The sequence below is a fragment of the Callionymus lyra genome, chromosome 1, assembly GCF_982586985.1.
Source record: "Callionymus lyra chromosome 1, fCalLyr1.hap1.1, whole genome shotgun sequence".
Lineage (NCBI taxonomy): Eukaryota > Metazoa > Chordata > Actinopteri > Syngnathiformes > Callionymidae > Callionymus > Callionymus lyra.
Genome location: NC_141818.1, coordinates 10,061,349 through 10,078,645, shown reverse-complemented (window position 1 = coordinate 10,078,645; position 17,297 = coordinate 10,061,349). Strand labels below are relative to the sequence as shown.

The 17,297-nt window shown below is 38.0% G+C and overlaps 1 protein-coding gene across 4 annotated transcripts in view; it reads right to left on the bottom strand.

Moving 5' to 3' along the window:
* grid2 (glutamate receptor, ionotropic, delta 2) overlaps positions 1-17,297 on the bottom strand; it is a 447,398-nt gene that overhangs the window by 130,686 nt on the left and 299,415 nt on the right. For all 4 annotated transcript variants that reach the window (XM_087792456.1, XM_087792434.1, XM_087792441.1 and 1 more), the window contains exon 9: positions 1,333-1,434. In XM_087792456.1, the coding sequence (XP_087648582.1) occupies positions 1,333-1,434 (102 nt within the window). The remainder of the gene's footprint in view (positions 1-1,332; positions 1,435-17,297) is intronic.

Below are 17,297 nucleotides of genomic sequence, written 5' to 3'. Positions count from 1 at the left end.
CCCAAAAACAAATGTGTGTGTTGTATACCTTGTGTTATCTCAGGGTCAAGTTGACCAAAGGCCCAATAACAAATGTGTTTGTGCTATACCTTGTGTTATCTCAGGGTCAAGGTGACCCAAAGGCCAGAAAACAAATGTGTGTGTTGTATATCTTGTGTTATCTCAGGGTCAAGTTGACCCAAAGGCCCAATAACAAATGTGTTTGTGCTATACCTTGTGTTATCTCAGGGTCAAGGTAGCCCAAAGGCCCAAAAACAAATCTGTTTGTGGTAAAACTTGTGTTATTTCAGGGTCAAGTTGACCCAAAGGCCCAATAACAAATGTGCTTGTGGTATACCTTGTGTTATCTCAGGGTCAAGGTGACCCAAAGGCCCAAAAGAAAATGTGTTTGTGGTATACCTTGTGTTATCTCAGGGTCAAGGTGACCCAAAGACCAGAAAACAAATGTGTTTGTGGTATACCTTGTGTTATCTCAGGGTCAAGGTGGCCTAAAGGCCAGAAAGCAAATGTGTTTGTCGTATACCTTGTGTTATCTCAGGGTCCAGGTAACAGAAAGACCAGAAAACAAATGTGTTTATTGTATACTTTGTGTTGTCTCTGTGTCAATGTGAACCACTGAATATGTATGTATGGAAGCCAAGGAGATCGTTCACCTCGATCCAATGACGACACAAGGGATACCACAAACACATTTGTTTTCTTGGCATTCAGGGCACCTTGACCCTGAGATAACACAAGGGTTAAATCAAGTTCTCATGCCTCCACATTTGCATTTGCAGACCGACTTATCTTCAGATGTGTGGTAGTCCCAACGGAAACCAGATGTGTTTCCGCCTCTTCTCTCCTTCCTGAGCGGCGTCATCGGCAAATATTTGAAGTGACATTTGAAATCATCCAGACGACACCCCATCGCGACTGCTTCCATCGAGCATACAGTCGCGCGAAGAAGCCTGCCAGCTGAAATCATACTACAGACCACTCTGATGGGCGATGTGCGAAGACTGGTGTCGGTCTTAGATTGAGGTTGAAATTGGTTTGCCTCTTGGTAAATCAGCTTCTTGTGGAGCATTTCTTTTTTAAAATAACTTCAATGCACAGCTGCATCTACTTGCTCTCTCTGATCCAGGATTCCTTCTGACCAAGAGACAACCTTGTGAGCATATCCTGTGCGTCCCTCTTTTTCCGGACATACCCAGAACACCTCGGCAGTGAGAGTAACGATTCTCTCCTTAAACGTAGGGGTGAGTTGTTGAGAACAAGGTCGTTGTCGACCGAGCCTCTATTCACCCGTTAAATCAAAAAACGATGAACACAGCGGAACAATCTACTCACCAAAACAGTAACCACACGTAGCACCACTCCTCTCATGTTGTTTTCCAATTTCCTGTCTGAAAGAGTCCCGTTTAAGCCATGAACTGGATCCCATGTGGCCAGCTGTGGAGACAAAAACAAATACACAACACGGTTAAAGGTATCAACACCAGGTCGTTCGCAATCTGTGCAGCAGTAATTTGACACATATTTGAAGTAAAAGTACGATAAAATACATTTAAGAAAACAGGAAGTTCATAGTACAAACTACTTCATAAGATAAACAGCAAAAAATAGCAAAATCCCTCCACAGAGTACTTGATATTGCATTGGCCTACTTTCTCTGCTGGCTTACTTTATTTGTTGATGTCATATTTTGTCGACTCAAACGTTGCAATAGCTAATTTTGTTTGTTTGCTTTCGTTTTCTTCGTGTCCTATATATTTGTTCTCCTCTCTCTTTGATGTTACCAAAATGCATCATGAATACTGTACAATTGTTTTTCTCCGTTATCACTGAAGTGCTGATATTTTTGAAAGACAGATTTTTCACATTTCACAAAATGTGGCAAAAGAGACACAAAAAAAACACTTATGTCATTTTAACTGAATTAAAGGTTAAAAGTGTGACTAAATGCAGATTTAATTTGTAGTTTCAAAATATTTTAAATTATATTTATCCTTATTTTTTGGGCTCCGGTTATATTTTTATTGATTGAATTGCTTTTGTTTGTATGAAAGGGTTTTCGTTTTTTTTTCCCAGTGGGATTACCCAGTTTTTGGACTGCTTTTTTTTTCTGCGAAATTAAACTTTTTACCCCAAAAAAACTTACTTTAAAGTGATATTTAAAAAATATCTAATAATACAAAATTCAGTTCAGTTTATTTAAAATGACAAGGTGGAGTGACATTAAAAAGATGGCTGCACCAGATGGTTTTTAAAATTGTATTAAAATAAATACAGCCTTAATAACTACATTTTTTAAGTTTAATTTAGTGAAATGTAAATGACTAAGTGTTCTTTTGTCAGTATAATCTTGGTGCTATATTATTTGTGTGAGGTAGACTTTGAGGAGCCAGTTCTAATGTCGATTGACGAAGAGTTCTGAGAATCACATACATTTTCATGTATTTTTAAATACCCGTTGAAAGTTTATATTTTATACAAAATGTTACACACTGAAACCTAAATGACTCCACGAAAGAAGGCCCCAAGCTCTGAGTCACTTTTCGACCTGGTTACCGCAATAAATATCAGAACCGATATTATATTATACTATTATGAACTGACCACGGTTTCCTTCAAACCCGTATATACTACTTTTATTCCATTAGGAAAAAGACTCACCACAGTGGCTGATGCAAACCTGTTCAATGTGTGGTTTATTAAGTGTGCTTTTATTTAATATGCTAGCTCACAGGTACCTATTAGCATCCCCACATATTTCATCAGCAGGACGGCACACCGCGGCTCCACCGCGAGCGGGAAATTTCATCATCCATTATCAGTTTGTCACGACGGTATTTTGATTATCATTTAATGAGAGAATCATTTTAAACCGCACCAGACAGCAGCTGTCTTCATGCATCGAGGACGTCGTGCCTCTATATAAAATGTGTGAGTTAATCCTTTCGGCCTGATGGGGGAGATGTGGAGCTAGAGTGTAGCGCAACCTCCCCTCCGCACACATTTTCTCTTCATTGTAGATTTTTTTTTTTTTTTTTACACTGAAAGACAATGTCAGATTCTCTCTCCGAGATGAAGAAACTGGGGTTGATTTTAAAACACAGATGAGCTATACCCTTTATCGCTGTAATCCCAGATTCAATACACCCTTTAATCACAGTGAGTGAGTGCAGTCCGTGCCACGCACACACACACACACACACACACACACACACACACACACACACACACACACACACACACACACACACACACACACACACACACACACACACACACACACACACACACACACACACACACACACACACACACACACACACACACACTTTCTGTCAACTGGAGTCTCTTATCAGAAGGTATACATGTGTGCGTTCATCTCGGGCTTAGAAACATCGACCACAGGAAGAGTCAAATGAACAAGATTATAGGCAGTGAATGAATAAAATAAGCAACAAACAAAATAGACCGAAACCCCCTTTTTTCTCTGCATGGAGTCCGAGAGTGACGCCGACCAGACCAGCTCATGTTTTGTCTAAAAGATTACAGAACTGTTAACTGCTGTGTTTTGCCTTTATGTTTAACAATGGTATTGTGTGAGTAACACAGGGGCAGTAATGAAAGCAGCCGTCATGACAACCAACTGGTTCGTGCTGCTGTTGAGCTACACCGTGGACTTCTGGGAGTTCTACCAATCAAGTGGGAACCTTTTTTCACCTACGAATTTAAGTGACGAGATAAGAGGATGACTGTCGTCATCCATGATGGACAGTAGTTTGTCCAGTGATCTCCTCTCTACAACTGTCACCAGTGAGTCCAAAAGTCTACACAATCTCTACACAACCTAAACTTCTAGAGCAGGGAAGTCCAAATGTTTTTTGAAGAGGGTCACAGTTAATGAAGAGAAACCTCTTTGTTTAATGACATCAAACCATATCGTATATAGAATTCAAAATAAAAAGCCTTTCTATCTTTTATCAAGTTCAACACGGTCTGCATCAAATCTGCTCAAGGGCCACAAATGCCCCCCCCCCCCCATGTCCAGACATGCATGTAAGTAAGTAAGTAAGTAATATTTATTTATATAGCGCTTTTCGAGACCAGGGTCACAAAGCGCTTAAACAATCAAAACAATACTCAAAAAAAAAAAGTACATACTTTAAAGATCAAGATAATACTGAGAACAACACAGGAGTTCGAGAAATTCAAGGAAAAGCCTGAACAAATAGAAACGTCTTAAGATGTTTCTTAAAGGAGTCAGTAGACTCCATCAAGCGCAAAGAGAGAGGAAGATCGTTCCAAAGCTTAGGAGCAACATCCTGAAAGGATTTCTCTCCTCTGGTCCTGAACCGTGTGCGTGGAACCATAAGTAGATTCTGATCCACAGACCTCAGAGCCCGAGCTGGGGTGTAAGGCTGGATCAGATCAGTGATGTAAGGAGGAGCCTGACCATGAATAGATCTGAAAGTAAGAACCAGAATTTTAAAGTTGATCCTGAAAGAAACTGTAGGATTGTGGTTCACTCTTGGTCCCTTTTTTTTGTAATCATCATGTTTCAAATTCAGTCAAAGACGTGATTAACTTTCAATCAGATGTCTAACAGCAAATTAACTCAAGATAAAACTAAAATAATAAATCTTCAGAAAATATTTATAATGGGCAAGGGAACGGATATAATTGTCTTCTCGTCTTGAGTTTCTGAAAAGCAATTTCAAGCTACTGCTCCTACAGCCGACTAGCAAAATTAAAAAAAACAAACATAATTGAATCACTAAAATCAAATATTCAAAAGATTGTGGTGAAGATGTGTGTGGATAGTTACTCAATCATGGTTTTGGGGGGGGGGGGGGGTTGCAATACTTTTGACAACCTGGGAACACAACCAAGCCAAAGTCACTAGAGACACTTTGACATGCAACTAATGTGTTGATTTAAGTGCGTCTTAAATAGATGTTGGACTCTATTTTATCAGTATGTGTCTGTTTGTACAAAACTCTCTTTTCATTGAAATATTTACATTAGAAAATGTGCTTAAGCTCCGCCCACTGAAAACACATTTCTGTAAATTAAATGTTGTTTACCATAACAACACCCACTCTTATGTGATTAGTCAATCATAAAGCTCTGTCACTAAGCGTCATTAATCCCGGGACTCGTTTTATAAACAAAGCCGGGCGTGATTACAGTTGGCTGTATGAGGAGTGAAGCCATTATTACGTCATAAAAACATGTGAGAAAGTCAGATTAGGTTTTTACATTAGTTGCGCTTTAAGTAGACGATTGCTTTGGTCCACTGTGATGCTACACTTGAGGCTAATAAACTGCTTTGGTCTGTAATCATCTCCATCTTTTTGACTGAGTTGTTTGACGTTCGATAACCTTAGCGCAGCATTGATGGGAACAAGTGTTGACTTTTTCACAGTCCTACTTTAAAACTGTACTTTCTATTTGTAAAGTAACTTGCGCATCCAGCTGAGAAAACTTTTAAGTTCAAACCGCATGAAGCTGACAGGCTCCTGCTACCAGATTCATGGGAGTCCAAGTGATGAAGGATGGAGCAGCGGGTCTTGTTGACTGAATCTTACTACAGAGCCAACAGGGGGGGGGGAGGTCTAAGTTAAGTCCCCGAAACTTCTTAAGTTACGCAATACACACAGCAAAATACTTCTTGACGACTTCAAAAGGCCAACAGGTCTTTTAATTCTTCAGTTCTTTGGCACCGAGGATTGATTTGGAGATGGATCGGAGGAGGAAGCTTTGGCAAGCCATCCTCAATAAATCAAACATCCTGAAGTAAAATTTAAAAGGTAAATAAAACAATTAAGTTTGACCTTTAGTATTTATTGTGTACTCATATCTCAAATGAATGATGACAAACCATCAAACACAGGCGACTATGCTTTGTTTTGAGACTTCAGCGGATCTTTCGGAAAATGTTGGGATTGTCGGGAAGTATTGACAAACCTTAGATAAAGTTTGTTTGGTACTTTCAAGCATTTAGAAGTGAGCCACATAATCGTGTCTGTCAATAAGATTTTGGATGATAGCAGGTTCAACAGGGCTCACAATGTTTGATAGTGGAGGTAAATAGAAGCTTTTGCTCACTTGTTAAGCATCCGGTAAACACCCGGGATCTAATACCATTTAGTCTTCTGTCTCACCTCAAAACAACTCTGGAATACTTTTATTTTCCATTATTTAAGACCAAATAAAAATGATCTGAACAGCCCATACCTGCGTCAAAGCTTTGTTTTTTTCAAATCAAAAAACTATTCGGATATTTTCTGATTAAGGCTCAAACTCCTGCTGCTTTAACTATAATGTGGCCTTTGTTACTTCTTAGATGGAAACTTTAAGCAGTAAATGATGATTCATTCAAGACCTACATACTCTGGATTTAGACAGAAATACAAAACACCACAAAAATCTACTGAAAAATTCCAAATAGTTGATCCATTCTTATATTTAATAAACACGATTGCTCCGCCTCCCTGCCTTCCATTTTCTTCACCTACCTTCATTTCTATAGATAATTCAGACACAATTTTCCACTTCCTGCTACATAACTTGTAAATTATGCTTCATTTTTCAAGGCAAGATGTTAATTAATTAATTTCAGTCTGTCTTATTAAATCTTTCGCCAAATAATTTGACTTTCTTCTGATAAAACGGCTCGAGGAACAAAAGGGTTTTTCTAGTTTTGTGCCAAACTTCCATAGAAATGTTGCAAGAGAATGTAAAAAAAAAAAAAGTTTGACAAAGTGCTTCACTCGGGGATGTTGTTGTTTGTAATGTCATTAGGATTCACGCCCGGATATTTGTATTCCGTCATTATCAGCCTCTTCTTCTGTCATTAGGACCATCGTGCCTAATGTGCTGACAATGGTAGGAGAAAACAATTGCAGCGACGTTGAATTCGTAGCTTTAATGTTTGATGTGGCTCTCCGGGGAAATCACGCTGCATCTGTAAAAACAGACAGATATCGTAGCGAGCAATATGACGGGAATCTGTTGTGATTTATGCACATCAGCCTCAGACCGAGCACTTCAGCAAAATGACTGTTTTTTTTTGGTTTGTTTTTTATCTCCCAGCAGTCATTACGACTTTATCATGACTTCCTGTTTGCACAAGATGTTCTTACATTCGTCTTGTTTGTCCATTTTATTTTTAACACATGCTATTCATACATCTTTAGGGTAATGTTTTAAAAACAGGTGGGGAAACACCTGCTTCATTTAGAGCAAACAAATGAAGATGTATGGAGTGATCATGAGGTGATGAAGTTATGTGTAGTTAGGATACAACAAGTTCAGTTTGAGAACTGGATTTATGTTCATGTCCGACAGTCACTCCTGTAAGAACAAGACTCTAAACCTTAAATAACTGACAATACATTTTCTCCAAAAAGAACCTTATGAAGTCATGAACCAGCTTTTCATTTCTTTTCCTGCGTTTTTGGTTTTCTTTTAGCTTCTTTGTACATAAAAGGATTGTTAAACCAAAATTAAAATTGCACTCTTTTCTACTCACCCTTCATGTCGACTAAGGGTTGGGATTATTTTCAGAGTAATCGGTTATTAAAAATGTTTGTGAATCTTAATGTAGCGATTGATGCTAATTTTTCTTAATCTCAAAAACATTCAAATAGCTCCATAATGCTCGTCTTCAGCGTCCATCATGTATCAGAGCCTCAACATGATGAATTGTAATAGAAAAATAAGAAAAAAATAAAAATATATGTATATAATTAGGTTGTTTTTAGTGGAAGATCCCAGGCCATCAGTGTAAATCTTGAACAACAACACTTGTTTCAATGTGTTTCAATGTAGAGACACTTGGAGCTGGAGCTAAAAGACTGAGAACTTAGGCTGCAAACAAAATTAAAATATTAAATTTACTAGACGAGCAGTATGGATGTATTTGGATGTTTTTAAGTGTCTTTTTGGACGAAGACGAAGACAACCGACTCCAGTTGCTACATTAAAATGAAAAAACATTTTTGTCTACAAGGAACAGATTACTCTGAAAATAATCCCAACCCTTAGTCGACATGAGGGCGAGTAGAAAATGATGGGTGAACTATCACTTTACATATGTATTTTTCAAGATGTCTAGTTCCTCATTTTATAGACCAACACTACAATAAAATGAGTCAAATCTTTTAATGAATCCCACCCTTTTTTAATCATTATAACTACAAGTTACTCCTTTATAACACAACCTATGTCGCACCCTTGTCCAAAGTATCGGATGAAAGCAACACAAACCCCACAATTACACTTAAAACTTTAAAGCCTCATGAATTGCCAGCCAAGTGTTGAAGCTCAGCGACTTTTTGTTTTTATTGTTTCATATGAACACAACAATCCAGTAAGCCGTCGATAAGAGGTGACATTTAAAAAATGACAGCACCAGGAACTCGGCGCCGCTGCAGCCGAGTGGTTTGGACAAAAATCAACATGCACAAAAGGTTGAAAAGTAAACTTGGGGGAAAGTACCAGCCTGTTTTTTTTTTATTGTCTAGGTTTAGATGCACTTCTGTTATAAATGTCAGGATCACACGTCCTTTGCAGCAGAAGCGAGAGGAGCTTTGTGTGTGCACAACATTAGCGTGGCACGCCCGACACTTAGCTTCACCCCTTCCGTTCAAACTCTATCTCCTCTCTTTTCGCCAAAGCTTGTTTCATCTGCCAAACCCTGGTGTGTTACTTGCAGCCCTGTGACACTCCTTCTGTCATCTCTACCCAACACTCCAGTGTCTGCGGGTGCAGCAGGGAGACAGTAGCCGGGCAGGCACGCAGACAAGCTGCTAAGCAGTTACACTACTTCTGTCCACGTCCGTCCTTTCCCTCCCCTGATGAGCAACATGTGTGTCAGGACACTCGCTCGACAGCCTGCACACCAAGTCTTCCTTCTGTCCACTCGCATCTCCTCCAGTCCTTCAATCCCTTTCCTCCGTTCTCTTGGTGAAAACTCGTCCTCCGTCTGAGGCTCTGCTTCCTTCCTTCTATCTGCATCACCTGACACAGGAGGGACAGCTTGTTGCAGCGAGGAGTTTGGGCTTCATTTCTATTAGTAGTCAGCACCCCCCCCCACTGACCATCCTCACTGCTACCCCATCGTGTTGCTGCTCATACTCAGTCGACGCTCTGAGCTCAACTCTTTCCTACTGCTTATTCATATAGTATAAATCACACCTTGTTCTTCATTACTATATTCTACACTTGATAGTTTGATGTTAAGGAGTTCACGCTGAATGACACATTAATTACTGATAATTACAGATAATAAAGAATTAACGTCGGTGAAAAATCCGCCTCATTATAGGTGTAACTCCTATGAGATAAGTACATCCCTATTAATAATACTTTCTCTTTTAAAGGAGAAAAACAAAAATAAACTACTGTAGTATTAATAACGTCCTAATTACTCAAAGATAAGTCGGTGAATATGTACATTTTCTGTGATGATGACCTTATTTTTAGATTAGTTTTTTCCCTCAGTATAAAAAGACTGATCCATATGTTTAATGACTAGAATTAAGTGTTAAAATGCTGCCACAAATATGGAACATATTAACAATTACAAATACTTCTACTATCAAGAGTAGAATATAGTCATGATGAACACAGTGTGAGTAAGTACTCAAGTGGATTATTTGTGTAAATAAACATATGAATAAAAAGCTTGATAATAGTTTATATGTGTTTCCCAATTTAAAGTGTTACCGACTTTTCTACCTGCAAGCAAACAATATTTTAGTTTTTTAACGGTTAACATGCATTCAATAACCTAATGAAAACATATTGCAACACAAAACTGTTCTTTTTTGTTGTGTTCTTTTCTCTATTCAAATACATGTTAAGGCCTTAAAATCACCCCTTGAGCTCTTTATTAACCTTTCCTAACAACATTCTCCACATTTATAAGCATTTGAATAACATGCCATTTTTAATGATCACCCATAACCGCTCTCCCACACTTTATTCCTCCTTATTATTATTAAAAAAACAAAGCTAAGAAATGTATTCCGTAGTAAGTAGTAAGTAGTAAGTAGTAAGGAGGTGCATTTTGGAGAGAGAGAAGGTGAGCAGAACAAAGATAGATGTGACCACGGAAAAAAATATGACATATTTCATACTATCATTTCCTTCCCCAACAACAAATCCAAAATAACAACGTGCGTATTTTTTAAAGTTCTATTTTGACTCGGTTGTAGGTATCAGAGCAGATATAAAGAGTCAACTGAGTCATGGTGTTCCAGACGGACGGATCAATCACGTAAGCCTCATAACGTCTCATCAGATTTGATGTTTATTTTCCACGGAAGGATTCACATGAACTTGCAGGACCTTGACTATTATTTTTTGGATTGACAACGCGCTGATTAAAAAATACTGTTTAATTGCCTTTTCCGATTTCACGTGGCTACGACGACATGCTATCTGTGCGATGAAAAAAAACAAACCCCATTAAAGTTAAACAACAACCCTTTGTAACTCAATTAACCCGTCATGTTTGTTGGTCCAAAAACAAATCTTTGTGTAACAGTTGTCTTTGACTCTTATTTGAAATTAATTGTTTGAAAGAACATTGAAAAGATGACGTGAATATGCACAAAAACAAATCTAATAATGATTTGACAACTATTTTGACATTAGACATCAGATCGAACACACATCAGGTCTAAGAGGCGGAAAGAACAAGCGATTTAATTCGGTTTATTTTGCGTGCGAAACTGCAACATCACTGGTGTGAGGATCTTCAAGCGTTGGTAGAATCTACATAACCCACATGAATAAGCAGAGGGAGATAAAAAAAAAGAAAAAAAAGAAGGAAAACCACAGGGACAGTTAATGCACAGCAGGGATAATCTGGAGACGTTAAATATAAATGTTTTTAAAAATTCATGCACATACATGAGGAGTTAGCAATTATGCATGTGGATATATTCTGTACGGGGGGAACATGACAGAGCAAAACATCCAATCAGTCTTTTTTGGTCTTTAAAAAAAAGAAAAAAAGATCAAAGAAACGACACATTTAATGCGATTTCACTTTTTCATCAAGTTTCCAAGTCTCTTTAATTAATTTTCTGCTGTGGTTTGCAGAATTTAATTGTGCGTATTGATAACAGAGCCACAGAGTATTAGCTTTTATGCAACCGCTTCAGGAAGTCTCGTCCTGCAAACACCTCTTATTAATTTTTCAGCAATTTCAAAATCATTTTTTAGTTTATCCTTCATTTTTTTTGATACTTTATATCTGGGGTCACCAAACCTTTTTTCTGCGATGGCCATCGAAGGGGTGTCTAAACTAAAAATTCATTGTTTTCCACATAGCCACATTTAACCAAAAATCCCTCTCTGGGCTCTTCACAGACAAAAAGTCAGGAAATAAATACACTTTTGTATGGTAAGCGCTATCGCCTTCACAGCAAGAAGGTTGCCGGTTTGCTTCAAGGTCAGGAGGGGGCCTACTTGTGGCCTTTCTGTGTGGATCTTGTATGTTCTTGCTCGGGTTTACTCCGGGTACTCCATTTTCCTCCCAAAAACATACAGAGGTTTATAGGGAACTTGGTTAAATTGTCTGTATGTACGATGGTGTGTTTAGTAGTTGTGTGTCTTTGTGTGTCCTGCGACAGACCTGTGTCCTGTCCAGGGTGTCCCCCCGCTTCTTGCCCGAAGAAACTGGGATAGGCTCGCTGAATAAAAACATGAATTACTAAATAACCCTCTCTGAGTTCTTTACAGAAAAAAAATAGTCAATGAAACATTAACCGTCAGGTAACTTTCATTTACTTTCTGACAACTAAGCTGAGCTTCGACCTTTTAATTTAGGCTTAACTTAATTTTTTATTTCATTTAAACCAGGCCTTCTTAGAGAGCAACACAATGTAGGTAGGTGTAGAATATAAAACAACAGAAAACATACAGTGTAGTTTTTTCTTAAGCTAGTGTTAAAAAATGATTGACGCCCTTAAAATTGGGTCACACACTGTATATATGAAAAACATCTAAATGCGTCTCTGCTATTGTTCGTGGACCACTGCTTTGAATAGAAGCTGATCATTACGCACACACTTGGACAATCTCAGTTCTACCGACTTAAAACTGGGTTGCCATTATTAAAATATAGGTGGAAATATTTATAATTAAACAGTATGTAATATAGCTTGTAGAAAACAATGAATATTATTGGAATTAATTCTCAATTCTACATTTATTTTATTACGCTTTCCATACACTGTACGTTCTCATCCTTTATCGTTTCTTAATTACGCTGTGGAATTGAGTCTTGCCGTGGGATTAAACACAACAACGAGTGGTTCATGGGAATCCGTTCCCTTCCCTCCTGCTTTCTGCTGTTTAACATTTTATTGCTCTTCACTGAAGAGGCTACTCATGAATAAATAAAGGGAGAACGTGGGATTCACATTTGGATGAAAAGTGTGCAGAAAATGTGATTATGGCGAAGCATAATGGGATGAATTGCGATTTGAACGTGTGATGGAAAAACATGACATAATCTCAGACGAAGGATCTGAAACTTTCAGGACGGACGGATATGTGGATGTGTTTTGACTCTGGACTAGAAACACGATACCTATGAATACAAAGCGGGGAAAAAGCAAAAGTTAGATATTTGCATCTTGATTGTCCTTTGAAATGTGACTGTCAAAGATTATTCTATCTTCAAAGCGGCGTGGAATCAAAGCGCGGGAAAAAGCTGTTGACTGCAGCAACTTCGTTGATCATGTAATCTGATATATCGCCGTGATACTTTAAAAACAACAAACGGAGGTAAAACCTTGTGGAAAACCTTGTTTTTGTTGTTTAATAAGGTGTGAACCGGAGGAGCTGCGTGATGATGCTCCAACATAAACGCTCCGAGATCAGGCTGTCGTTTCAATCCCCGGATACGTTGATCCAGGTGATCGCTTGTGACTCGCGTCTGTCGACCCTGATAGAGTGAGAACTGCAGATCCCTGACAGTCTGGTGTCACATTGTTGTCTCATGTGCGGACACTCGTAAAAAGCCTTGACCCGAATCTCTACAACCAATGGTTTCCCCGTCAAGAACACATGTCTTGTCAGCCAGTCACCTCTCTATCACACTCTCTGTGTCCATTCTGTGGCGTGACAATACATTTCTTAACACGTGACCAGAAACTGTTTCCTTCAACTGAGAAAAATCTCGAAACTTAGGAAAATGTTGTCGGAACATGATCTGGAGCTTTTAATCCATGCGTTTGTTTCTTCTCGTCTGGACTATTGTAACAGTTTGTTTTCATGTCTTAACAAGAAGGAGTTGTCTCGCCTGAAGTTGATACAAAACTCTGCAGCGAGAATTCTGACCCGCTCTAGTAGAAGAACTCACATTTCTCCGATCCTTAAAACTCCTCACTGGCTTCCAGTTTCTTTCAGGATCAACTTTAAAATTCTGGTTCTTACTTTCAGATCTATTCATGGTCAGGCTCCTCCTTACATCACTGATCTGATCCAGCCTTACACCCCAGCTCGGGCTCTGAGGTCTGTGGATCAGAATCTACTGATGGTTCCTGAACACGGCTCAGGACCAGAGGAGAGAAATCTTTTCAGGCTGTTGCTCCTAAGCTTTGGAACGATCTTCCTCTCTCTTTGCGCTTGATGGAGTCTACTGACTCCTTTAAGAAACATCTCAAGACGTTTCTATTTGTTCAGGCTTTTCCTTGATTTTCTGGAACTCCTGTGTTGTTCTCAGTATTATCTTGATCTTTAAAGTATATACTTTTTTGAGTATTGTTTTGATTGTTAAAGCGCTTTGTGATCCTGGTCTGGAAAAGCACTATATAAATAAATATTACTTACTTACTTACTTACTTACTTTAACTTCCTTCCCTCGTATTTGTCTGTTGTTTAACTTGATTTTATTTTTTTAACTGATGAGTGACTGACGACACATCATCTTCGGTTTTTTAATATTCTGAGATGAATGTTCTCCAACAGTATTTAAGATCAGAATTTTGACTTTTTGTTCCGACTGTTGGTACGAACAGAGCCCCGTCAGATCCACTGACGTATCCATGGATAACCAAGGGATTGTTGAACCACTATCCTTGATGCTACATTAAAAAAACAAAATAAATAGCAAGTTACAAAATGTCTTCGTTAACTAGTCAAACATGGATTAATCCCACAAGTTACTGTACGTTTTTTAAGCTCATATTTCACAAGTGAAGGAAACTGTTTACCCATTAACTAGCCAACCAAAAATATTTGCTGGCTAACTACTATTTTTGCTCTTGTCAGTTAACTAGTTGTACAAAACATGTTTACTAGTTCACCATTAAGGGGGGAAATGTCTTAGACTGGTTGAATAATGAACATTTTGGCCTAAACTAGTTAACTAGTGAACATGTTTACGCTCACTAGATAACCAATAACATATACATGGTTCAACAAATTCACTAATTAACCTAATTCAAGGTTGACTTGGTTACATGTGAGGGATTTACTGATGTCTTGCTACTAGTTGGTCTTACGTTATTAGTCCACTTGTGGAGCTTAAAGTAGTCACTACTGAACATGTTTTGCTTCACATGTGAACTAGTTCTGGCCTCCTTTTCCCTTACAAGTAAACTAGTTGAACCAAGCATGTTTACTTTTTAACCAGCAACTGTTAGACATATAAACGTTCACTATTAAGGGGAAAACTGGTTAAATAGTGAGCTTTTTTTACCTTCGCTAGTTACTTTGTGAGCAATTTGTTTTAATAGTGAAGAGTTTAACTAATTAACTATTGAGCCGTATTCATGGTAGACTAGGTAACATGTAAGATATTTTGCAGCTTCCTGTTTAACTAGTCATAAATGTTAGATGATACTAGTTGGATATTGAAGGTCACAATGCTCACTAGTTGAATGTCAAAGCCACCATGCTTAAAAAGTAACTAGTTGTACCGTTTTAATGTTACTAGTCAAATTGTGTGAAGAAAAAAATGGTCACCACTGAACATTTATAGCTGCACAAGAGAACTTCATAGTTCCAGCCCCTTTCCCCTCACCAGTAACTTAGTTAGACAGAACATGTTTACTAGTTGTCTAGCAACAGTAATACATCTATTTGTTGATCAAGGGATAACTAAAACTTTTTAAACAATTACTTGGTGTGGCCTTCTTTTTTATTCTTCACCAGTGAACAACTAGCACAGAACGGTTCAATTAGTTTACTATTAACCATTACTTATAGTTGACTAGGTAAAATGTAAGACAATTTGCACCCCATTAATTAACTGGGTGTACTTGTTTTATGCTTCTGGTTAACAGTGAGGGCAACATGTTTACAAGTTCACTCTTTAAGTCACAATACTCCTTAGTTAACTAGTTGCATTGGTTCTATGTTACTAATGCACTCGTGAAGCAAACAATGGTCACTTGTTAACAGATAATTGTAAGACATGACAAAATGGCGAAATAGTTATGTATGTTTTACTGAATAACATGTCAGAGAACTAGTACACTAGTTGACTAGTGTGTTACATTTTGTAATATGGTTGTTTTGGTTGGTCCCTAGATATTATCGACCAGTGTTTTTACAGGTGCAGTCGAAAAAAGGACAAAAATTCTTACAATACATCTCTTATTCTTCCTTTTTTCTACCAGCTGTCGAATTCAAAACCATGTATTTGAAGTAACACATCAGGTCATGTCCACACAGAGGAGACTTTTTCTATCTTTTGTAGTTTTAAAAATGGCTGTGTGAAGGTGTGTGAAGGACGAAGAAAAACACTAAAAAAGAACCAAAACTCAGACGAAGCTGGTGGCGAGATGGAAAAAGTGCTACAAAACAGGATGTTTCTGCCTGATTGGTTCCGTCACCATCAGTCAGACGGTGAGAACATGCAGGTAAAAAACAAGTGGGTTGTTGCTGGAACGTCAAGATGAGAAAAGATTTGGTGTGTGACGACCGTTGCTCGTGCGCACACACACACACTCTCTCCTCTGTGTCAGCTAATAGTGTTTAATAGGTTCAGTCAAAGCCTTTAATTCAGGGAGACGGAGTGGATCCTGACTCAAGGGTGAGAGACTGTCCTTCACAACTTTTAACTATGAAAAATTAAACAGCAGTGGTGTGAGCGTCCCTTTAAACCAGGGTGTCTTGTCAGGACGCCGGTGTGTACATTCATGCTCTATATATGTTTCGCCACAGGGCTGACGCTTTATATCTCTTTTCCGCATTAGTGGCATGTGCTGTGTGTAAATAAACATAATTGTCTATTTCTGAAGAGAGAATCAAGGATGACTATAGCTGCTGTAATCCAAGGTTTACACGCTGTAATGCTGTTTAATGCCTGCAGGCTCCGCTGGCAGGAGGACAGACGGAGATGGAGGGGGACAATAGTCAAGACGTGGAAGGTAAAGCAATGGCTAGTCAGGAAGGAAGATTAAATGAAAGGAAAATATGCTCTATAGTGATATGAGATATGAACAAAAAATATATAGATTCACAAAAAATAGATACATGTGTTGATGTTATATTTTAATCTGTTGAAGGAAAGATTTTTGTGGACAAAAAAGAAGCTTTTTCTTCATCATCATCAAACCTTTACTTAAATAATAATATTTTGGACAATTCCTCTGACCATCATACTCAAGCAAAATCTATTTTATTTATGAATCACTTTGCCAATTAATGTGTTTTCAAGCTTAAAGTATCCCTTTCTGTCATAAATGTCATCTTTGGTCTCAATCGACCAAATTATTGACCTCCATCCAGGTCACCATTTGATCGTCTACGAGACAAAACCACAAAAAATAACGAAAGAAGATATTTTTAATTAATCTGATGATTCTAGTAGGAGAAGTCGATGATTATATTTTGGTAAAGTTTCTATACTTTTTTTTGGATTAAGAACAGTTTTGTCATTTACTTGAATGGCTTCCAACCATGCTGTAAATGCCAACTGTGTGGAACTAGCAAAGAAAAACAAACCCAAAAATATACATATAACAAATAACAAATTTGAATGACTCATATTTTAATATTTTATATTTATCTATATTTTTAGTCCTTGTCTACCAGTTACACAGTTGACTCACGAAAGTCTTTGTTATTGGCATGATTGCATGTAATGTTTTTAATTTCCATTTCAAGTTACCCCCTTATTTGAACAGTATTTTACCGATCAACTGTAAGTAAAAGTTATCAGTTCTACTTTCTAAAGAACACCATTAGATACAGACGTCTCGGGGAATACTTATAAATCCTACATTAAGTCTAAAGCAGCAAGAACCCTAGCTTATACATGGATATGCATC